Source organism: Peromyscus eremicus, chromosome 6 (assembly GCF_949786415.1).
Source record: "Peromyscus eremicus chromosome 6, PerEre_H2_v1, whole genome shotgun sequence".
NCBI lineage: Eukaryota > Metazoa > Chordata > Mammalia > Rodentia > Cricetidae > Peromyscus > Peromyscus eremicus.
Window position 1 is genome coordinate 109,344,793 of NC_081421.1, and position 24,914 is coordinate 109,369,706.

Genomic DNA, 24,914 nt, shown 5'->3' on the forward strand with positions numbered 1-24,914 from the left:
ATATTATTTTAATTTGCAGGTATTTTTCTTTCTGCTCCTCTTTGTCTTTTGGATGTTCTTATAGCTTCCTGTAATTGTTTTATGTGCATGTAAAATCATAACTTATCTCGCCGGGCGGTGGTGGCGCAGGCCTTTAATCCCAGCACTCGGGAGGCAGAGCCAGGCGGATCTCTGTGAGTTCGAGGCCAGCCTGGTCTACAGGGCGAGATCCAGGACAGGCACCAAAACTACACAGAGGAACCCTGTCTCAAAAAACAAACAAACAAACAAACAAAAAATCATAACTTATCTCTTTGGTTGTATGAGAGAGAGAGAGAGAGAGAGAGAGAGAGAGAGAGAGAGAGAGAGAAAGCGCTCACACTTTTCTCTGCTTGTTTCCTCTAAGATAATTGTTTTATTTTTGAACTCAGGACAGTGGTCCCAGTAGCTTGAGGTAGCAGAGGGAATTGAGGAACCTAGCTTCTTTAATCAGTTTTCCTTCCGTGTGCCCCTCTTTACTGCAGTTCTAAAGGAACTGCCAGCTTGATCTACATTGATGGTTACCGCTTGTCCGTCTCTGTGCTCGGTGTCCCTCTTTCTGCTTTTGCTGTACTGATGTGTTTTGATGGCTTTGTACTGTAGTTTTTAATAAATATTTTAAGTTAGCACACAAAAATAGGTTTCAGTACAATACTTTGTTATCTGCACCACCCCTGCTGACTTCTGTCTTGCTGCACATAGTTTTCTGAGAGAATAATATTACAGTCATTCATTAAAACACTTGATTGATGACCCACGAGATAGGCACTCTAGTTACCTTTTAAAAGTGTGTGTGTGTGAGAGAGAGACAGAGACAGAGACAGAGACAGACAGAAAGACAGAAAGACAGACAGACACTGTGGGTATGTGGACTTGAGTGCAGGTGACTGGAGGCCAGAAGGCATTGGATCCTCTGACATTGGAATTACAGGTGGTTGTGAACCACCCCTCAGGAGTGCTGGTACCAGATTTTAGTCCTTTGGAGGTTGGGGGTGCACTTAATTGCCGAGCCATCTCTTCAGCATTGTGGTGTTTGAATGTATAGGGATAATGAACATAGAGGTAGTAGCACGTTGCTTGATAGTAACTACGTAACATCGATCAAGTAAAAATTTTCAGGAGGCTGGCATGGTGGCTCATATTTGTAATTCTAGCATTGCGGAGGTATCACTACTGTTGAAGACCAGCTGGTACCAGAGTGAGACCCTGTTTCAAACAAACAACAGAAAGTGAAAAGTCATAGTTTTCATGAGCTGTGAGGGTTGAAATTCTCATTTTCAAAATCATAAAGTGCTGTTTCTCTGGATTTCATCTGTCCTCATCTGTACCTTGGTTTGATGTAGGGCCTTGACCCTGTTGGATGTTAAGTTTGTAACTTGTAGGTGTGCAGCTCCCTTGGCTGTAATAGTGTTGCCTTTTAATATAGCATTTGAAACAGTGAAGCCAGGGGGACTGGTGCTAGTTTACTGGTTGTGCTTTCTCCACTAGTTAGTATTGTGGCATTGAACTTGTACAATTCTCAGTTTCTTCAGGAAGGGAAGCATTGACATTAGTCACTTGAGTGTGGTGTCATATGGGTAGTTGTTTCCAGACAAGTCACCAATACTTTTTTCTTCACGTATCCACACTTGCTGTACGTGATTGGGCTGAGAAGGTCTGATGGTAGAATTGAGGGTAGACAGAGCAGTTGAGTCAGGGACTGTAATTTAAAGAGCATGCTCCAGGCAGGTCACTATTCTTGTGTTATGTTGCTGAGATATGAATGCTAGTGATTCAACGTTTGCAATTTAAATTTGTTTCCTTATGGTAAAATTGAAAAGACTAGCCAGACCACCTCAGAGTTTGGAAATCTTCTGTATGCTTCATTTACTCCTCTGCTGGCTTTTCAAATTCATAACACTCAACAGAATTGATGACTAATTGCTATTGTCACTGTTGATAGTTGTGTCAGACTGTTGGATTATCACTAAAACCCCTCACAACTCCTTGCAAGTGAAGAAATTGATGCATATAGGGAGTTTTATAGTCACTTAAATCCTTATTCTTAAAAAGTTCACCCTACTAGCTAAAATTGAAAGGAGTTGTCAAATAGGGGCTATAACTAGATCCCCTACATGTACTCTACTTTGTAATCAATACTTCCTCCTAGTCCATCAGAAGTTGGTAGATCTGGGATTGCAGTTCCTATTATTAGAGGACAGCTGTAGTAGTGAAGGCAGAGCCTGGGAAATGGAAGCTGTTAGTTGTAGCATTGCTTGCAGTCATAGGATGATAGGTGAGCAAATGTGACAGACTGTGGGAGTCCGGCTCCTACCTTTTGAAAGGTTCTTAGGTGGGGGAGAGAGGAATGAGGAAATATCAGATAGAAAGAGACTTAGCCGATGAAACACAGGATAGCTTCGGGAGGGCCTGGGTCAATATCCAACAGCATGTCCTTTATTGAAAAACAATGCCAAGGGGAGGGGCAAAAGACCCCTCCCCCTTTCAAGATCAAAGCACACCATACAGCCAAGTGTAGACCCTTCCAAACACGTGGTAAACATGCCTGTAACCAAATCATCTTCTTATGCAGCCCTGCTGGGTAGTGCAAGCTCAGAGTCTCTGACCTCACTGAGTAAGGTCTCACTAGATGGCCTCTGTGGGCTCCCACAACAGACCTATAATTTATTTCTTTCTCTAGCTCCTTTGATCTTTAATTCGGTCTTGACTTCAATATCTACTATATTCCTTGTTAATAGTTCAGCTCCATATTATGTTCTAGCCATTCATTAATTTATTGAGGCAAAAAATATAGAAAATGAGGCCCAAAGTATTAAAACTTTAGAACAGAAAAGGTGTTCTCTTGGGTATTACTGTAGAGTGATGTCACAGTGTTGGATCTCTCTACTCTGAGAAGGCCAAAGTGATTTCCTTATACTAGCTACCAAGAAACATTAAGTGGACATGATGCAGAGAGGAGAGGAAAGCAGGATATGTATAATATTTCTTTTCCTCTTTTGTCAGAATCATAACATACCTCTCCAACCATACAGTGTACCTCAAATATTTGCAGAATGGAAAGCCATGCAACCATATAGTTAGCTTTTAGTTTCTCAGAGTTTCCTTGTGTAGCTCTGACTGGAACTTGCCCTGTAGACCAGGCTGGCCTCTAACTCAGAGATTCCCTCCCAAAGGCTGGGATTAAAGGCCTGTGTTACCACTACCCAGCATAAAGGTCTGTGTCACCACCACCCAGCACAGTGTCTTTGTTTTTTAAGAAATGTAAAAGAAGGGCCTAGAAAGATGGCTCAGTAGCTAAGGGTATGGACTGTTTTTCCAAAGTACCTGAGTTTGGTTGGTACCACTTACACCACCAGCTCCAGGAGGGATCCATTGTCTCTGGCTTCAGTGGATACCTGCATGCATCTGAACAAAGCCCACATGTGCACACATATGTAATTAATATTAAAAGGCTTAAAGTTTATAAATGTGGAACCATTAGATCAACAAGGAAATGCAAGATCTCTAACAAATGCCCTTAGGTTATTCCCTGGTAAAGCATACATTCATTGTGGACTGACTTAGTTGAAGGAAAGCTTTTCATCTATTGATTCATCTAGTCGTGGCAGTGAATCTTCTTAGATAAGTGCTGCAATGCCCATCTTTGCTTTTTCAAGCCAAGGATTCTCTGTGTAGCCCTGGAAATCTCTCTGTAGACCAGACTGGCCTCAGAGATCCGCATGCCTCTGGCCCTGGAATGCTGGGATTAAAAGTGTGCGCCACCACGGCCCAGCGTGTAATGCCCATTTATGATGAGGAAAGTGAGGCACAGGAGAACTGTCACGCAAAATTACACAACATGAAGGGCAAAACTGGGATTCCATTGAGGATAGATAACATGGCTGTAGATGTGAATTGAGCCCACTGTATCCCGCTGTATAGGAGTGAAAAACTTGTGTTCTTGAAATTGCTGACTGAAGCTAGGCTTAGTCCAGCGCAACTGTTACCCTGGCACTTGGATGGTAGAGGCTGGAGGATCAGGAATTCAAGCTCATCTGCCCTCTGTTACCTAGTGTCTTTGGGGCCAGCTTAGGCTACGTGAAACCTTGCCTCCCGAAAAAAGTTGTACTGCTTTTATAAAATGATACATACTATGAAAAAGGCATGTGATTGATTTTAGTAGATATATAATTACTGTCAAATGTTGTAAACATTCCCAAATGTTTATTTTACATTTCAATAGCTTAACTTCCCCATGGACCAACAGTATGGTGTGTGGGTCACACTTGGAGTTACTGCTTCAAATCTGTATTAGTGCTAGAGGAGCCGTGTACTAAACTGAGGGATTTTATCACTTCACATGGAGATGAAGGGTTAGGTGATCTCTCCTAAAGAGAAAGCATCAGTTATTTATGGTGTGAAGGTAGTGGTAGACACAAATGAGTGTCTTGGAGGGCTAATCTTCAATTCCAGAAGAGATGATTAAATGCATATTTGTATTGCAAGTTGGTGACAGATTTGAATATTTAAAACCACAAATAAGCATACCAGCATTTTGGGAACTGATGAAAAATTGATGTGATCAAAGTGAGAATTTAAAATTTCATCACATTATAGAAAATACCACAGACATGGGGTAGACTCAGGAAACACTCAGCCATATAATATTAGGACTGTGACACATTGATATTACTAACTTATTGACATGTGCTAGTTTTTTTTTGTTTGTTTGTTTTTGTTTTTTTCGAGACAAGGTTTCTCTGTAGCTTTGGAACTCACTTTGTAGACCAGGCTGGCCTTGAACTCACAGAGATCCACCTGGCTCTGCCTCCTGAATACTGGGATTAAAGGCGTGCGCCACCACCGCCCAGCCAACATGTTCTAGTTTTTAAGGAGTATTGAAAAGGCTGAGTTTTTGTTTGTTTGCTTGTTTGTTTGTTTTGTTTTTCAGCTAGTTAGATTTATCCTGCTCTTGCTTGCTTTTTTTTCAACTTTCCACTGTTGGTACAGCAGCAGTGAGCCTGGGATCCAACCCTTTACTTGACCTGTATATAATCAACTGATCTAAACCAAGTTTACTCTTTTGCACTTGAACTGACGATATTTTTCTCTTCCCTTCCTGCCATGGGTAGTTCGTGGCTTCCACTGCGTAGACAATGAGGTGTACTTCTAGCTTGACATCTGAGGCCTTCATAGTCTGTAGCATACTGTCCAAACTGGTTTCATGAATCACCCGACTCTCAGGTACTTTGGTTACACAGCACCATCCTATGGCTTTGCTCTTTCTTCTCTGGTCTGCCTGTGTGAAATGCACTTGTTATATATACTATGCTGTGTTTATATATCAAGGGCAGGCTGTCTGTTAGGTTAAAAATGTGTTAGATTATTTTGAGAGTAGCCACAATCTATTGTTAGCCTTCATTTTTTTGTCCAGATGATTTGCACACCTGAAAATCCTTGTAAAATGAGGCCGTTTAAAATGTGGTTGGGAAAGGCAAGCATGGTGGTGTGCACTTACAGTCTCAGCACTCAAGATTATCATCTGTGATGGAGTGAGTTGGAAGCTAGCCTCAGCTACATTGATTTTTTTTTTTTTTTTTTTTAAGGCAGGGTTTCACAAAGTTGCACAGACTGACCCCAAAATGGCTAGACAGCATAGACTGGCTTGGAACATTGAGTCTTGATTTAGATTCCCAAGTCCTTCAATTACAGATGCAAACCACCATGCCCATTTTAAGAAGTTTGTTTTTAAGTATATAAATGTAATGCAGTTCCACCGTCTACTCTGTAGGAAGCAACTTTAAAATAAGTGTGTTCAGCTGCATGTTGTGGCATATGATTTTGATCCTAGCACTCAGGATGCAGAAGTAGGCAGGTCTCCTTACAGTCCAGCCAGGGCTACATAGTGAGACCTTGTCTCAAAAAAATAAAATTAAGGGCTGGAAAGAGGATTCTGTGCTTAGGAGCACTGGCTGCTCTTCCAGATGACCTTGGTCTGGTTCCCAGCTCCCACATTGGCATCTGTAATTCTAGAGGATCTGATGCCTTCTGACTTATGAAAATATTGCACACACACACACACATATATACATGTGTGCAGGCAAAACTCACAAACATAAAATAAATTAAAAACTTTCTAAATCAAATAATTTGTATCTCAGTAGTAATTGCAGTTGTTAAGACTTTGGTAACTGTTATCTGAGTTGTCTTTAGACTTATAATCTCTTGACCATTAGTCACTTAAGAAAATTCTTTACCTTGTAATATTTGATTGGCAGATAAGTAAGCTTAATTTTTTTTACAGCTTTTTTATTTTTGCTCATATTTATTTATTTTCATGTGTGCTAGGGTTTTGTCTGTGATAGTGTCAGATCCCCTGGATCTGGAGTTACAGGCAGGTGTGACCTGCCATGAGGGTGCTGGGAATTGAACCCCGGTATGCTGGAAGAATAGTCAGTGCTCTTAACCACTGAACTATCTCTCCAACCTCAGTGAGCTGAATTCTTACAGATTGTATTATCTTTTGAAGAGTGCAGTTGTTTTTGTGTTTGTGTTTTTGAGACAGGGTTTCTCTGTGTAGCGGTGACTGTCCTGGAATTTCCTCTGTAGACCAGGCTGGCCTCTTGTCTTGAACTCGCAGAGATCTGCTGCTGACATTAAAGGCATGCAACCTCCACCTCCAGCTGAAGAGTGTAGTTTTATTACTATCAAGATTTGTTTTTAGTATTTCTTAAGACGTAAACCATGCTTTTTATTCCTAGGATATGACTTTCCTCTGGTTTCTGAAAGCTGAAAGACACACCCCAACCATACCCCTGACTGTATGGATTCAGTGTTCCTAACATGGAAGCCTCTGGTGCTTTGAGTCCATGTTCTCTGGTAGATTGCCAGAGTCACACTATGAATATGCCATTCTGAGAGTCACCATAGGACCACGGATCTGAACATAGCTTTTTCTGGCTCACTTTTCTGCCACTCATTTTCTCTGGTACACTGTCACCCAAGCCACTGACTTTTTTTTTTTTTTTTTTTTTTTTTTTAAATAACCTACTGACATCCCCACTGTTCGTCTGGATGGCATTGTTTATTTTAATCTAGTCAGGGAAGAAATGGCATTCAGTTATTTGTAGCTATAGTTTTCCTGGTCCTGCCTGGCCCACGATCAGGACAAATCTCTCTCACCTGCCAATCCTGCAGCTGTTCAGACCCAACCAAGTAAACACACAGAGACTTATATTATTTACAAACTGTATGGCTGTGGCAGGCTTCTTGCTAACTGTTCTTATATCTTAAATTAACTCATTTCTATTAATCTATAAGTTGCCATGTGGGTTGTGGCTTACCAGTATCTTTTTTTTTTTTTTTTTTTTTTAAAGATTTATTTATTTTATTATGTATACAGCATGTATGCCTGCAGGCCAGAAGAGGGCACCAGATCTCGTTATAGATGGTTGTGAGCCACCATGTGGTTGCTGGGAATTGAACTCAGGACCTCTGGAAGAGCAGTCAGTGCTCTTAGCCTCTGAGCCATCTCTCCAGCCCGGCTTACCAGTATCTTAACATCTGCTTCTCATCGTGGCGACTGGCAGCATCTCTCTGCCTTAGCCTTCCACTTCCCAGAATTCTCTTCTCTGCTTGTCCTGCCTATACTTCCTGCCTGGCTACTGGCCAATCAGCATTTTATTTATACAGAGTGATATTCACAGCACTTCCCCACTTCTTTTTTTTTTTTTTCAAAAGGGAAGGTTTTAACTTTCACATAGTAAAATTACATATAACAAAACAATTATCAAACAAGAATTACAGTTGCAATATTTAGTCTATAATATCTAGTCTATTTGTATTTGGCAAAATTAAAGAAGATATCCTATCTATCTTATATTTGTGAGTCTAAGGTTTTATATCTAACTTATCTGTTATCATAACTAAGGAAATTATAACTATCTAGTCTTCAACTACATCAAAGACCCCAGAAGGATATAATATTACCTGAGAAAGGGGAGAAAAGGGAGACGCAAGCAACTTTTGGGAGTCTTGCGAGAGTAGACAGAGACAGCTGGCAGCCTGGCCTGCCATCCAAAGTTCCTCTGTAAAGTTGGGGCATCTGTCTTCAGCCCACAGGCCTAGAGTCTCTTAGTCACTTTTTTCTGTGTCCTATAGAGTGTCTGGCAATTTCCTCTGCGAAGCAGGAACCTGAAGGACCATTTTGCCAAGCAAAGTTCAGTGGTCACCTTCCTATGGGTCCTGCATGTCCAGTTGATCAAGCAGTCCAGGCAAGAGCAGTTCCTTGCCCAAATGGCTGTTGCCAAGGTGAAAATAAACTCCATATAGAGTGTCTTCGATGCCCATCCTCCTCTCTGAAGTAAATCGTTGTTGCCAGGAGCAGACATGTCTCATTTTCCAGAAAGTCTAAACTTTTAAAACATTTTAAATGCCATATTCTGTAGGTGTTTGAAGTATTTGAAGATTACCTACCTAATTGAATTATATCTGTGTATACCTAGAAAACAACATGACTATAAGTTTGACCATCATAGAAGACTAATTATTAATCTGTATTTCTTAATTATCCATTGCAATCTAAATGAGTTACATGAGCATAATACCTCAAAGGAGAATAGAAATATATATACAGTATAACAAAATTAACTTTAAATTTGTATCAATAGACTAAAATCCATAGCAATGTAAAACATTTTTAAACAAGTTGTTGCTCTTTAAAAGTAGGTTCAACAATCTACCCTTTTATCCTATCATATCTATATCCTATATATCTATATCATATCCCCCTTTCTTCTTTTAGAAAGATATTATATTTATAATTAACCTGTTTTAAATAAAAATACTGGTTTTTCTCTGTCCCACACCAGAGGGCTCTTTTGATTTGGGACACAAGAATCTCTAAATCTTTTCTTTTAGGAATATGCTTGGGTTTAGAGGAGTGAGCAAATTCCATCTCCAAAGCCAGCTTGGTATATTTGGGAATTTGGGTGTAGCTTCTCTTACTACTTCCTGCTGGAGGGGGGCGCTGTATCTTATGGGGACACAAAGAAATTTTTAGGCTTATGGGGTAGTCCGTGAGGCTGTATTGTCTGAGCCAGTTGCCTTGAAACCGTTCTGGATGTTGGATCATCTGGGCCATTGTGTCACTGGAGACCTTTCAGAGGGTCTTGGCTGGTCAAACCTGATGTATCTTAATCTAGAACAAATCCATAGCCTCTGGCTTTCTGTAGAAACAAAAGCAGAGCCTCCTTTTCAAAGCAACATATCCTTAGATGCAAATTTTGAAGTCAAGGTACCTTTAAAATATACATACTGGCTTAACTCAACAGCTTTTATGATCAAATGTTTTTCTGCAGTTAAAAATCCCAAAGACAACACAATCCAGATTCTCTGTGTAATATCCATCTTTACGTGGCTTATTTTATATACTACCTTTACTGTCTCTTTAAAAATTTTATTTTTAAAAACTATCTGTTTATATAACTGTATATATTTCTTTTTCTCTCTTTCGAGCCTACGTACATTTTTACACACATTGTGAAGCATTTAAAGTCTTGTTCCATCTGAATCTGTCTTATTGTGAATCTATTGTTTTAAACTGCAGCATTACTAGGGCTAAAATAGCAGCTTTGGCTGGTGGCTCCGCCCTCCTCAGCTTCCCAACATGGCGGTGGTACAGTTTACCGCCATCTCTGGGAGTCATCAACTCTTAGAAACAGTGGTTCTATGCTTCTATCGAAGCAGTGTGTAGCCCAGAAACCTCTTTTTTTTTTTTTTTTTTTTTACTAGCAAAGACTAAATCCACTATGCAGCATAATGTGCCGCTTGTAGAGCCTCATTCCTGCCATACTGCCGGTCAAACGTGCCAGGAACTTACCGTAGTAGCTCAAACCTAACTTGAGAGAGACAACTAGGAAGCTGCTTTTAGCTCCGTTTTAGAATCTTTTTTTCTCAGGTTTTAGGTGGAAACTCTTGCCAACCCGGGTGTTGGGTGCCATTTGTAGCTATAGTTTTCCTGGTCCTGCCTGGCCCACGATCAGGACAAATCTCTCTCAGTAATTGTGATCTGTTCAGACTTAAATTGGCTAATGAGAAAATAAGAATGATTTTGTGTTTTGGTTTTGTTTTGTTTTGTTTTTTTCGAGACAGGGTTTCTCTGTGTAGTTTTGTTGCCTGTCCTACCTAGATCTCGCTCTGTAGACCAGGCTGGCCTTGAACTCACAGAGATCTATCTGGCTCTGCTTCCTGAGTGCTGGGATTAAAGATGTGCGCCACCACAGCCTGGTATGGCATGATTTTGTTTTTTAAGGAGTTGACTACATGTAAATTTTAGGGCCTTGATTATTTTGTATAAGTGTTTAAATTTATTCAGTTTCTAAGTTCATAATTTCTGATTAAGTGCTTATGACCATTAGTAATCCATGGGCAAAATCAAGCATAGTTGATGCTGAATGATTTCTCTATGTATTTTTTATATTTACTTCTTTGTGTATATGTAGGGGGGAAACATGGATGTCAGGAGGAGAACTTGCAGGAACCAGTTGTCTGCTACCATGTGGGTACCCAGGGATTGAACTCGGGTTGACAAACCTGCTGAACTATCTGACCAGCCTCTTTACTTACTTTTAAATGGTGTCTTGTATTTAGTGTGTGTGTGTGTGTGTGTGTGTGTGTGTGTGTGTATGCTCATACCTCTGTATCTTCATTCTCAAAGCTAGCTGGCCCACAACTTCTGGGTAGTCCTGTCTCTTGCTTCTCATCTCACTATAGAAGTACTGAACTCAAATGCTTGTGATGTGTCTGGGCTCAGAAAATAAAGTCTCTGTACATGTTAGAGGCTGATTTAAAAAAAAAAAGTATCCTTTAAATTGAGTATTCATTGCTTCTATTGTGAGGTCTTTTAGCGTATACATTTCTTTGCATGGGTCAGTTGAAAGCTGGTAGTTGGACTGGGAGTGTAACTTGGTGTTGCCTCATACACACAAGGCCTTAGGTTTGATGCCCAGTGCTGGGGAATATATACATTAAATAAAAATATTAAGAATTGAAGCTGAGGGGCTGGAGAGATGGCTCGGCAGTTAAGAGCACTGGCTGTTCTTTAAGAGGATCCAGGTTCAATTCCCACCACCCACATGGCAGCTCATAACTGTCTGTAACTCCAGTTTCCAGGGGATCCAACATCATCACACAGACTTACATGCAGGCAAAGCACCAATGCATATAAAATTAAAAAATTTTTAAAAAGAATTAAAAACCTACCAAAAAAAAATTGAAGCTGAGAGATGGCTAAGCAGTTAAGAGCACTCACTGGCTGCTCTTCCAGAGGACCCAGGTTCTGTTCCAGTATTCATGTGGCTGCCAACAACAGCTTGTTCTGGCCTCTAGTAAGCATTGCATTCTTGTGATGCACACACATACATTCAGGCAAAGCACTCATACATATAAAAATAAATAATCTTAAGAAATAAAATCTGATAACCAAATATTGTTAAAGTGAGTGTGCGCATGCATATGTGTTTAGCTTTTGCTTTAGCTTATAATGCCTTTCTTTGGCTATTTATAACTGTAAGACTAGTTTATGGCAGGCTGAGGAACAGCAAGGGGCAAAATGGTGACTACTTTAAATTATTCCCAGGCTCCTTTTTCATAGTTTTGATGACAGTATTAATTATGCCTTGCCTAAAAGAAGAATAAAGTCTTAAGTCTAAGAATACAGTTCCACCTTCTTTCATTATTGCCTGTTGAAAATTCCAAACAGCTATTCTTTCAAGTAGTGAGTCTGACACGAAGTTATAAAGGACTCTGTATTGCTGACTTGATCACTTAAAAAACTGCTGTTTTAAAAAATTGTTTTTCATTATATCAATATAGTTGTTACACTTGCCAAAATATAGCTTTAAACCTTTCCCCAGTCTACCTCCATAACATAGAGTACTTCTTTACTTTTTCTTTGTGGACTTGGGAATTGAACACACTGCCCCACGCATGCTAGTCATATGCTTTACCACTGACCTATGTCATTAACCTTTATGTAATATTTTAACATTAAGAAAGTTGGATCATTGAATTTTATCCATAATCTCTGATGATCTAAAAAATGTGCAAATAGGAGGGTAATGATTTTTATAAAAATCACTTAAATTTGAGAAGCCTTTTTGTCTAAATAAAGAGCTAGAGTGGTCTGATTGTCCTAGAGGTTGGTCTGTTGTCTACTTTGTGAAATTATGTGCTCTAATTTGTTGTATCAAACTTGTTTATAATATTGCTGTTGTGGTTTTGTTTAAAAACCTTAAAATCCTACTTTATATTATTTTCCACTAGGAAACCACCCCTACTACTAATCCCCCACCTGTGGAAGAGGAAAAAACAGAATCTAATCAGGAGGTTGCCAACCCAGAGCACTATATTAAACACCCTCTACAAAACAGGTAAGCTTTCTGACACAGGTAGTAAGGGTGTGGTGCCCAGAAAAGTTAGATATGACTGGTTTTAGATATATATTCTCAGGTACCTGCCCACAGGGACTTTTGTTAAGGGGAAGGAATGCCTCTGGAGGATGTAGTCATAAAGACAGGACAGAGAGGAGGGCCACAGGAACCAGGTACATGGCTTAGTCAAGGTTTCACAGTCTCCATTGGGTTGGACAGTTAAAATAAGCCTTGCTGACTTCAGCGAGGGTTTTTGGTAAAGTGTAGGTGAAGGAATGAGAAGTTGTAGGAAAGTTGAAAAGTGTGTAGGACATACAGAGAGCAAGGATGGGCAACGAAGGCAGATTGAGAAGGGGAGAGGTGAGGGGGTGTGAGGATTAGAGGAGGTTGGTGTGGTTAGACAACAAGCTAGGAGAGGGGAACAAAGAAGGTAGAAGATGGATGTGGTTCTTAGGTTTTCTCGAGCTTCACCTAGACCTGCCAGTCAATGTCTGGTTTAGTTACTGCCTTTTCAGATTATGTAATGAAAATCATTTTTACTTCACTGAGAAATGATGGTGGGAAGAACATGGAAACTCAAAGTGTACATGAAATGTAAATGAACCTGGAGAAAAGTAAACTGGAACTGACTTCTGAGGGTCCAGTTTCTTCCTAGTTTCTATATGTTTGCCTGAGGCAGATTTTCTTTTACTGAATTTACTTTGAAAGCCTGCAGGCCTATTTGTAATTTATTGTTATATTTTTGTCCTTCATTATCATATTGTTGACATACTAAAATGATAGTTAAAATGTAGCTGATAGACTTTTTTCCTAGGAGAGACCCTTTGATTCAGTGTATCCCTCCGTGAGGAACATAATTAATTCTATATGATGGTGAGGTTTGTCATTGTCTCTAAATGGTCTTTCCTTAGTAAGGTGTCTTACGAGGAAAATAAGTTGACTAGGGATGTAGCTCAGTAGTAGAGCGTGTGCCTAGCAAGTGTAAATCACTGGGTTTGGCACTCAGTTTTGTAAAAACAAATAAATAAAAAAGGATTCAACATGACCTGATAAAATTCAGGGGACAGCAGAGCACCTAAATCCTTAGGTTCATTTTTGCCCTTTCCCTGGTATTTTATGAACACTAATGCTAGGAGTTGGAGCTCAGTAGTTACAGGCTCAGGCTGCTCTTGCAGAGGACCCAGGTTGGCTTCACAGGACTCAGGTGGCAGTTCACAACCATCAGTAGCTCCAGTTTCAGGGGATCCAATCCCATCTTCAAGCGTCCATGGGCACCAGATATTCACATGATGCACAGACATACACGCAGGCAACACACATGCGTGTGTGCTTGCACACACACAACACGCAGAGAGCTAACTCTACCATTTTGTCGTCAGAACACAGTTACTAGTTTTGCTGTCATTATGGAGAGAGGTAATCCAGCACACCTTCAATACTCCAAAGAAATGTGAGATCATGGAAAAGTATAAACAGATTTACTCAATCCTCGTGAGATCTCTAAAGAGATTTCAGTTTCTCTATAAGGTCTAATCTTTTTTTGTAAAGTATGCCATTTGGGAAAGTACTGTAAAGTGCTTTTTGATACTTGAATCATTACTGACTTACCATAAATTTGGTAGTTTCTGTGTTTTCTCAGAAACCTTTAACAATTACAGGATTTAATGATGAGTGGGGGACAGTGTATATAAAATAAGCGTGTTTGCTTTCTCTGGTAGTGTGTTTGCCTCTTTGTTAGAGGTGCTGTGTATGATCCAGAGCTTTGTGTGTACCCACTTGAGCATGAGTTGTTCTGACCACATGGGTGCCAGTCTGAGGTAGGAAGTGAGGTGTGCTTACTAAGTGTGTACTTCTCTTGAAGTTTCAGAACATTTCCATACTCTTTACCGTCCATTCTGTGTTTTTACTTGGATCCTTTTTTCCCTTTTGGATTATCTTTCAAGTTGATTTCTAGACATTCAAATAGTAGGGATATTGAATCAGTAAAATGCAGTTCCAGTTTACTTTTATTAGATTCTCTGGAATTATATGTGATTTGATTTTAAAGGATTTTAATATTTATGTAGGCAAATAGCATTTTCCCCTTGGCTTCTGTACTTTTTTTTTTTTCTTCCGTTTTTCAAGACAGGGTTTCTCTGTAGTTTTGGAGCCTGTCCTGGAACTCAGTCTATAATCAGGCTAGCCTCGAAATCACAGAAATCCACCTGTCTCTGCCTCCCAAGTGCTGGGATTAAAGGCATGCGCCACCACTGCCCAGCTTCCTCTGAATTTCCTGTCAGTCTTAGTAAAACATTACCATGTAGTAATTTAAAAATAAGTATATGCTAATATTTTTATGATTATATCACTTTGTTTTCAATAATTTCTCAAATGTTTGATCTTGTGACCCCTTTTCACTTAAAAAAAAAAACTATTCATTGTTTTATGTGTATGAGAGTGTGTTGCCTTCAGGTGTATGTACCATGTGCATGCAGTGCCCATGGGGTCAAATCCCTTGGAATTGGAGTTAAACACTGGCTGTGAACTACCATAGGGGTGCTGGGAACCAAACATGTTTCCTCTGCAAGTGCTATTTACCATTTAGCTTTCTCTCCAGCCCCTCCTTTTAAACTGTCTGTTTGTTTGCTGTTGTTGTTTTTCCAGACAGGTTTTTGTGTAGCCCTGGCTGTCCTGAACTCTGTAGACCAGGCTGGCTTCAAGCTCACAGAGATTCACTTGCCTCTGCCTCCCTACTGCTGGGATTAAAGGCGTGTGCTACCACACCTGGCTTTTGATTTTTGTGTTCCTGCTTAACTATATTCTTACAGTAATGCTAAGACATGACATTGGAATCCATTGGCTTTTCTTATATTTGGAACAGATCCTTTACTTTTGTATGATTCTTTTTTTTTTTTTTTTTTTTTTTTCTTTTTGGTTTTTCGAGACAGAGTTTCTCTGTGTAGCTTTGTGCCTTTCCTGGATCTCGCTCTGTAGACCAGGCTGGCCTCGAACTCACAAAGATCCGCCTGGCTCTGCCTCCCAAATGCTGGGATTAAAGGCGTGCGCCACCACCGCCCGGCTTGTATGATTCTTGTAGCATGATTTATTGGTTGCTCTGAGAATAGTCCAGTGAATTATGCAGACCTTAAAAAATGTGGACACATTTCATTTAAAGCATCAAATATCACCTCTAAACTTATCAGAAATGCCATTGTTTTGTGAAATTGTCAAGCTTACTGCAACAGATGCAAGGTTTCCATAATTACAATTTTTAACCTAAATATTCATAATTTTAAGTAATAGGCTTATTCTTTTTTTCCCAAGAAATAAGTGTAGTTTATATCGGTTTTTCAAGTGAAATTGGAAGAAAATATGGCTCATTTGTATCACCCTTCAAAACAGTATTCTGTTAAACAGTAGATGTGTTTTACATGTAGACTATGTAAAGGACATGTAAACAGGTAGGAATTTAGTGAGAAAGGTGCTTATACTGTAGCCCACCATAGTTTGGCACTCACTAGGCAGTCTAGGATTGCTTTCGGTGGTTCTCTGGCAGCCCATTGAGGTTTTGGAATGGAGTTCAGGTTTGAGCAACCATGTGCAACTGAGATCGTCAGTTTTGTAGGCTTGGCTGTACAGCTTCTGAGGCTGCAAGTCCCTTAACTTGAAAATAGCATTTCAGAGTGATCTCTAGATTATACTACCTCACATAGTGTAGACACTCTGAATGGTTTTTCACTTGTATTGTACAGGAAAGAATCCTGTTCACAATGGGTGTAAGTGCTTTCTTCCAAATACTTTCTGAGGTTGCTCGAATCTGAAGATGTGAAAATTATGGGTACCAAGAGATGACTGTATTATATTTCAGAGTGTAAGAATTTATTACCATTAGAAACTACAATGTGAGCCACAGTCATCCTAGGGTCCCCCCTGCTATGTAGCCTCCCTGGTTCTGTGGGTTGCAGTCTGATTGTTCTTTGCTTTATATGTAAACTCCACTTTGGTTTTACTTATTTACTGGGCAAGCCTCAATGAAACAGTTCACTATTAGGATAAGAATTTATACTGTATCAAGCTGATAATAGAAAAATTTAAAAAAAAATGCTTTTCTATTAAAAAAAAAAGTAAAAAGTAAATACATAAAAAAAGAAACTATAATGTGTGTGTGTAAGTAAGGCTTCTATAAACTATATATTAGGAATAAAACTTTTAGCCAGAAGTATACACAGCTATATAGAAATCATCATACATTGTTTCAAAGTATATCTGTAGATCTGTTTAACTCAGCTTGTTTATTTTTTTTAATGTATTAGACTACAGCATCACATTTAATGTTTTTCCCCTTCTTTGTGCCCCCTTTTTCCTTTTAGCTAATTTCTACTGTCTTGTCCTTAAATAATTGTGCTTTCTTAACTGCTATCATATTATTTTGTATACTATAATTGTCTATTTTGCAGAGAATCTGTTATGTAGTTGATACACAATGCTATTTACTTTTAATTATGGGGCTGAGGATCAAACCTAGATCCTGACATTTACTAGTAAAGCACTATTTCCCCGGTTAAAATGCATACTTTTTACATGAAAACTATTGTTTGCTTTTGTAATAGAAACTGCCATTTTATATTCTTCTAAATGTATGTAATAAAGTAAAATAACAATTTATCTTACCTTTTTAAGTTTATTTATTTAAAATTTTAGATTTATTTTTATAGGTATGGGTGGGTGTTTGGCCTGCATGTATGATTGTATACCGTGTGTGTACAGTGTCTATGGAGGCCATGTGGGTGCTGGGAATTAAACCTGCGCCACCACTGCCCGGCTTCCTCGTGGCTTCTGGATTTCCTGTCAGTCGTAGTAAAACATTACCATGTAGTTAGTTTAAAAATAAGTATATACTAATGTCTTTGATTAAGTCACTTTGTTTTCAATAATTTCTCTGGGTCCTCTGAAAGAGTAGGCAGAGCTTTCAACCACTGAGCCACCTGACAAGCCCCTCTTAACCTTTTAAAACCTACAGCTTAGTAATTGGTTTGTATTCACCTATTTTCATCTTTAAAAAAAATGTATTTTAGAGCCAGGCATGGTGGCTCATGCCTTTTGTCTTAGTATGGAGAAAGGCAGTGGTCTCTTGAGTTTAAGGCCAGCCTGGTCTACAAAGAGAATTTCAGAACAGCTAGGGCTACACAGAGAAACCCTGTCTCAGACCTCCTTCACCCTCCCCATTGTATTGTATGAAATTATTTATTTTTGTGTATATATGTCTATATATGTGAAGATTTTCATGTGTCACAGCACAAATATGAGGTCACAGGACAAACCCAAACTGGCTTTTACATGGGTTCCAGTTGTCCAAACTCAGTCACCAGGCTCCCACTGTAAGTGCGTTTGCTGCTATGCTATTTCCTTAGCCCCTTTTCATCTTGTAAACTAAAACTAGGTACTTAAAGAAGTTGCCAGCACCATTCTGTCCAATCCTTGGCATGACTTTTGTTCTCCGAATCTGACAACCTTTTGATACCTCATGTAAGTGGAGCCATAGAGTAGTGAGTGAGTGAGTGAGTGAGTGAGAGAGAGAGAGAGAGAGAGAGAGAGAGAGAGAGAGAGAGAGAGAGAGAGTGTGTGTGTGTGTGTGTGTGTGTGTGTGTGTGTGTGTGTGTGTGTGTGTTGGGGGTAGTATTATTTCACACAGTCCCATGTCCTTGGACTTCTCCTTGTTGTACTGAGTGTCAGAATTTCCTCTTTAAGGCTGATTAGTTTTCCATTCTATGTCAGTACTACATTTTCCCATGATTTTCTTACTGATGGACACTTTTACCTTTTGACTGGTAAATAAATCTGTGAATATGAGTAAACAACTTTTTTATATGCTGGCTTTTTATTTTTAGGTGGGCACTCTGGTTTTTTAAAAATGATAAAAGCAAAACTTGGCAAGCAAACCTTCGATTGATCTCTAAGTTTGATACTGTTGAAGACTTTTGGGCGTAAGTAATTTTATTTTAAGTTGTATAATTTTTTTCATCTTACATCATTCATAAAATGAAAGATGAAGTTCATTTGTCTCCTCACAAATGTTTGAATTGGTGATTATGATTTAGTATACATTTTTTGGTAAATACAAAAGCTCTGTGTTTGATGTCCAGCACCCCCACAAACAACAAAAAAGAAACAGGTTCATTATGGTTAGCTCTTGAGGTTTGCAGAATCTCTATTCCTCATCTTCCCGTGAGAATCCTCTTTCATTGCCTTGAAATTTTTGACATTTTTGGAATTTGTTCCATTGTGCAATCACCTAGATGTATTTGTGTCATAACTGGGTACTAGAGAGCCTTATCTCTGCAAACAGTTTTCAGTACAATAGCTGGAATTCTTCTGCTCAGGTGTCAAAAGGTGAAGTGATTAAAATTCAGAGACATGTCAAGAATGATGGTGTCTGTGATGGTAGTTCATCAATTTTATTGTAATTTGTAAAGGAAAGAGTAACTGAATTTAAGTTTAGTTTTCAGTTTAGGAAAAAGTTGACTTGGAATCATAAACTTTTATAAGATTTAAAAATGGAATATGGAATATAAACTGCAAGTTTTTTTTTGAAAAGTGTGTGTTTGTTTGAGACAGGATGTGGCTGAGTTGTTGAGGATGTCCTAGCATTGTAAAACTTGCCTTTAGCTCCCAAGGCATAGCAGACATACACCACCCATGCCTTAGAAGCTTTGAAGTCGATTGTTTTCTGAGGATCAAATTCAGAACCTTAAATATGATAGGCAAGAGCTGCATCCCAGCTCCTCCAAAGTTAGTCTTGCTTTCCTTGGAAAATATATAGGGAAATAGTATTTGAGAATATGAAAGGCCTTGAGTTACCTCGAAGTTACCTAGTCTGTATATTTATGTTAGGTTTATATACATGCTGAATTTAGTGATTCTTAACATTTTTATGTAAGTCCCTAAGTCTGTTTGCTCACACAAAAGAATGGATTGTAGTCAAAATTCATAGCTGTATGTTTTTTCAAGGGCACAGTCAATATTCAGTGTATTTCTAATGCTTGGCCTATAATAGACATTTGATATACATTGCATCATTGAAAAAGGCAAAGTATAGAATAAATAAAACTGTTGAATTCACTTTTTTCTACTAAGAACATTCTGATATTTTCTTTTTTATGATACAAGTATATTTAAGTTTTGCTAATTAATAGAGGTAGTTGTCTAGTTAATTGGAGTTATTGAAATCATCAAATGGTTTTTATACTCTAATTGTGTTTACTCCAAGACTCTTGAGTAACTGTGAAGCCTTTGCACACACAAAAAGAAGCTCTAGTTTTCTACTAAGGAAAAGAAGGGTCTTGAACCCCACCTTCAGTCACATTTGCACTCAGTGTGGAGTGTTCGGCTTTTACAGGTTTATATAATTGTGTTTCTAACTTGTCCTCTAGTTAGTGTAAGCAAAATCACTGGGTACTGTAACTGAGAGACTGGAAAGAATCCTTTCCTTTTTGTACATATTAGGCTACTTCTTTATTTCTTGTTCCTTTCTAGCAGATTTTATATGAACAATACTTTAGTCCATTTGATTTAATCTAGTCTATGTAATCTTAAGACTCTTGGGGTTGTGGTTTGGGAATAGTGAACCATTAGATACCTTGTTCATAATAATGTTATCTTATTCAAGCCAGATTATACTGTATAATGTGATAAGAAAGAATTTTTTCTTAAAATTATCTGAAATATTCCTAGACAAAGTTAAAGTCAGAACAGGAGAAGATGCCTCATATAATGCCATTGAAAGTTTGCAGATGTGTAGCTAAGATAATCTCTGCAATCTGATGTTGGAGATAGGCAAATACTGTTAACCAATGTTTAAATCAGTTTTACTCTACAAGAGATAAGTGATAATGGTCTTCTACCTTCAGGCATTGAATATCAAACATCTCAAATACTGTTCCATGGCTTAAGTATTTGGGAAATAGCTCAGAAATACAGGTCCAATTGTTGTTATATGGCTGTGAGCCTGGTATGTGTCCAAGGTCCCCCAACATCCATGTGCTGACTGGTCTGGAACCATTTTTTGAGTTGGAGAACCACTGCTGTGTTTACATACAGTTGGACACTTGCTGGGGTGATAATGTTGATTGAACCATGCAGTCTGGTGGTTTATTTTCATTTTCTTAAATACAGATGTATGAAATAACATGTATTAAATATTTTTGTTAGAATAAAGTCATTTAAGATAGTTCTTTGTAGTAATTTACATTATAAATTTCTTTGAATGTAATCATTATTTAGACCTGTTTTGTCCATTTCAGAAATTAGAGTAAAAAAGAAAAATAAATATATGAACTTATATGTTTTTTCAAATTTTCCAAGTGTGTGTGTGTGTGTGTGTGTGTGTGTGTGTGTGTGTGTGTGTGTATCTATGTAAGCACCCAAATCCTGCATTACATATTATGTTTTTAATTATTATTTTCTTTTACCTAGTCTATACAACCATATCCAGTTGTCTAGTAATTTAATGCCTGGCTGTGACTACTCACTTTTTAAGGTATGCCTAATCAACAATTGTTTATATTTATTACAGGACCAGACCATTCAGGTATTTGTAAAAACTGGCCATAAATTCAGGCAGTTGGCTTTACCAGGCTTGAGTACAGTATTCTGGTGTGACTTAGTTACTCATGGGCACATCCTGGGATTGACTTTGAGCCTTGCTAGTCCTGTGTGGCCTTTCCTGGGTATACTTGAGCAGACTGACTTTGTCAGCTACTTTTAAACCCATGAGATATTTATAAACAGACCTAGGTGCTAGGATAGGACATTCATTGGCTCATATGAAATAATTTTTAATGTAGCTTCTAAAAGGTGTCTGCTTCTGAGGAATTTTAAGACTCCTCAGATGAAGTGGAACCTGGAGATTTGGTAGTTAGTGATGCAGTGGTTCTCTTCCGTAGTCGCATGCCTCTGGCACGTAATTCCTGTGAACTTTGAAAGGCTGTACCAATGGCAGGGGTGTAGGGAATAAAGGAAAGTTGTCAGTGCTGTTGCTTGAGGGTTCTAATTGTGCTCTTACTTTGTAGGATGGTATTGAGCCGATGTGGGAAGATGAGAAAAACAAGCGGGGAGGACGATGGCTAATTACATTGAACAAACAGCAGAGACGAAGTGACCTCGATCGCTTTTGGCTAGAGACAGTAAGGCTTTCAAATTATAGACCAGCTTTGGAATGTTATTTTCTTTGGCTTGTTCAGGCTACCTGTTCTAGAAAAGTCCTTGTGGTGCTCACATGGCATTGTATATGCTAAAATCGGAACAAAATAGAAATTAGTATGGTCCTTGTACAAGGATGACATGCAAATTCCTGAAGCATTTTATGTTTTTTTGGATGCAACTGGAAAGTATTGTGTTAAGCAAAATAAGCCAGACTTGGAAAGAAAAATATGGCATGTTTTCTCTCGTATGTGGAACTTAGGTTTAAAATACATATGTGTGTGTTTTTTTAAATAATGTGTGTTCGTGGATCATGAAACTACTAACTAGACCTAATGAGGTGGGAAATAGGACAGTGAGTAGATGTAATGGGAAAGTACAAGGATGGACTAAATGGGAGAAGGTGGGGAGTGGAAATGAGAACAGTGTGATGACACAGTGTGAAGGTGCCATGGCGAAACCCACTACCTTTTAGACTAATACAAAAATACCTATAAAATAAAAGTATGTCAAGGAAAATTAAAGGAAGTTCTTAGATGTTGTGCCTAGGTGTGACCTTTCCTGCTGAATAATAATCACCAACCCTTGCTCTCTAATGTTTGACTACATAGCTGTCCTCCTGTCTCCAACCTTTGAATGCTGTAGTTCTAGAAGCTGTAGTTCTAGAAGCATTGTGCTGTTGGGCAAAGACTTTTTTTTCTATCATGTGAATATCATACACATGTGAGTCCCATGAATAATTTTTATTATTCTATAAGTCAGATAAAAAGTGATTGACATTACATCTTCTACAATCAGCTGTACTAACAAATCTGATCAGATAGATGGATATTAATGAGATCACTTTTGTGTGTGCCCGAAAAAGTTAAAACATTTGAAGTTTTTCTTTTAAGCCAAGGCAAAAAAACGATATAAATGAGTAAAATTCAAACATTTTAAAAGTCAGTCCCCCCCCCCCCCCCCAGAGCTGAGGACCGAACCCAGGGCCTTGTGCTTGTTAGGCAAGCGCTCTACCACTGAGCTAAATCCCCAACCCCAAAAGTCAGTTGTTGGTCTGTGGCTCCACAGGTCAGAGTGCTTACTGCCAAGTCTAACAACTTGAGTTCAATTCCCAGGACTTACATGGTGGAAGGAGGAAACCTTAACTACTGCAGATTGTCCTCTTCCTTCCATTGGTTTGCCGTGGCATGTATGTCCTGTCTTCATCCCCAACAAAACAGCAAAGAATCAGTTCTTTTTATTTTCTATCAGCTTTGGTTTTTGTCTCTAGATCAAGATGACTTCAGACTTGGCATTGTTGCTTCTGCCCGACCAGTTTAAGAAGTCAACTCTTGATTTAAAATAGTTTTTTAACTGTACATCTAGAAAAGAGACCTTTGCTTTCTTGTACGATGTTGATGATGTGTTTAACGTAATTTGGACTTTTTTTTCCCTTTAGCTGCTGTGCCTTATTGGAGAATCTTTTGATGACTACAGCGATGATGTATGTGGAGCTGTTGTTAATGTTAGAGCTAAAGGTGATAAGATAGCAATATGGACTACTGAATGTGAAAACAGAGACGCAGTCACACACATAGGGTGCGTTTGCTCCGCCTACCTACTTCTTTGACAGTATTGAGTTTGTGTGTGTGTGTGTGTGTGTGTGTGTGTGACCCCATATCTGTTTTGCTAGAATTCTCTTTGGTTATATGTAAAAAGAAGAATCAAGTTTGATTCTAAGTGGGATTTATAAGAAGGAGATTCATTGTTGAATTGTCATTTCTCATCTTTTAGTATCAATATTTACTTATATAACATTGTATTTCTTGAAAAAACAGAAATTGATGAGTTTGTTAAAGGTGTTTTGTTATGTCTCAGTTTTAGAGGTTTTGGAATCGAAAACATTTAGCCTCAGTGTCTCTCTCTCTCTCCTGTCTCTCTCTCTCTCTCTCTGTCTCTCCTCTCTCTCTCTCTCTCTCTCTCTCTCTCTCTCTCTCTCTCTCTCTCTCTCTAATCTCATGGATGCTGGGATTCCAAGCTTATGACACTACACCTTAGTTTTAACCTTTTAGATAGAGGAGTGAAAGGAAATGTGTGCATATTATTTATATTTTTAAATAAGTGAAATATATGTGTGACTATTCCATCATAGGTATTTATGGCTATAGATTTGTAAACTGCCAGTGCTGTGAGCTCATAGACTGATCCTACTTTGTTAATTTTGCTAGTTAGGCTGAAAGAAAATGAATACTTTGCTGTGCTTCCTGTGAGCATTTTTTATGTAAAGACTAATATATGAATTTATCAAAGACTTTTTTAAAGAAGAATTAATGGTCCTTGTTTTCTTTGTCTTCTAGGAGGGTATACAAGGAAAGGTTAGGACTTCCTCCAAAGATAGTGATTGGTTATCAGTCCCACGCAGATACAGCTACGAAGAGCGGCTCCACCACTAAAAATAGGTTTGTTGTTTAAGAAGACACCTGAGTGTTCTCACAGGAGACTGCGTCACGCAATCGAGATTGGGAGCTGAACCAAAGCCTCATCCAAGCAGAGTGGACTGCACTGAAGTTTGATTCCATCTAAATGTTGCTAAGATATAAGAGAAGTCTCATTCGCCTTTGTCTTGTACCTCTGTTCATTTCTCCCCCTCCCCCTGCCCCCAGTTTTTGCTAATATGTCCACTATCCCAATCAAAGAATTACAGTATACGTCACCCCAGAACTGGCAGATGTGATCCTGGCCACACTGTAACAGCTGGTTAGAATTGCCATGATACACACACTTGCCTTTCCACAGTATTCGAAAAAGAACTTGCATTTCTGTTACCTTAGCAGGAAAAGATCTGTTTCTGTTCCACTCCGTGCAGGAGCGTGTTTTGCTGGTGAGAGTCTGACTACAGTTTTCTAGCAACCTCGTTTCCTTTCCCAGCATTCTCCTTGCTGTCCTCTTGCTGATGGCTGCTAGAGTTTAATTTATTTGCTTCCCTCCTTGATAACATTAGTGATTCTGATTTCAGTTTTTCATTTGTTTTGCTTTTGTTTTTTTCCTCATGTAACATTGGTGAAGGATCCAGGAATATGACAGAAAGGTGGAATAAACATTAAATTTGTGCATTCTTTGGTAATTTTTTGTTTTTTTGTAACTACAAAGCTTTGCTACAAATTTATGCATTTCATTCAAATCAGTGATCTATGTCTGTGTGATCCCTAAACATAATTGTGGACTATAAAAATGTAACACCATAATTACATTCCTAACTAGAATTAGTATGTCTGCTTTTGTATCTTTATGCTGTACTTTAACACTTTGTATTACTTAGGTTATTTTGCT

General features: G+C 38.6%; 1 protein-coding gene and 1 pseudogene across 3 annotated transcripts in view; both read left to right on the forward strand.

Annotated features, from left to right (window-relative positions):
- The window catches only part of Eif4e (eukaryotic translation initiation factor 4E), a 37,491-nt gene extending 12,794 nt beyond the window's left edge, over positions 1 to 24,697 (forward strand). For 2 of the 3 annotated variants that reach the window (XM_059266339.1, XM_059266338.1), the window contains exons 3-8: positions 12,322 to 12,428; positions 18,296 to 18,391; positions 20,880 to 20,943; positions 21,476 to 21,589; positions 23,044 to 23,183; positions 23,942 to 24,697. In XM_059266339.1, coding sequence (XP_059122322.1) covers positions 12,322 to 12,428; positions 18,296 to 18,391; positions 20,880 to 20,943; positions 21,476 to 21,589; positions 23,044 to 23,183; positions 23,942 to 24,056 — 636 coding nt within the window. In that variant the 3' untranslated portion in view covers positions 24,057 to 24,697. Of the gene's footprint in view, positions 1 to 10,429; positions 10,556 to 12,321; positions 12,429 to 18,295; positions 18,392 to 20,879; positions 20,944 to 21,475; positions 21,590 to 23,043; positions 23,184 to 23,941 lie in introns of those variants that run through there. The other variant, XM_059266337.1, reaches the window with a different exon arrangement.
- On the forward strand, positions 21,680 to 21,776 carry LOC131913905 (U6 spliceosomal RNA; annotated as a pseudogene).
- Positions 24,698 to 24,914: the final 217 nt, after the last annotated feature.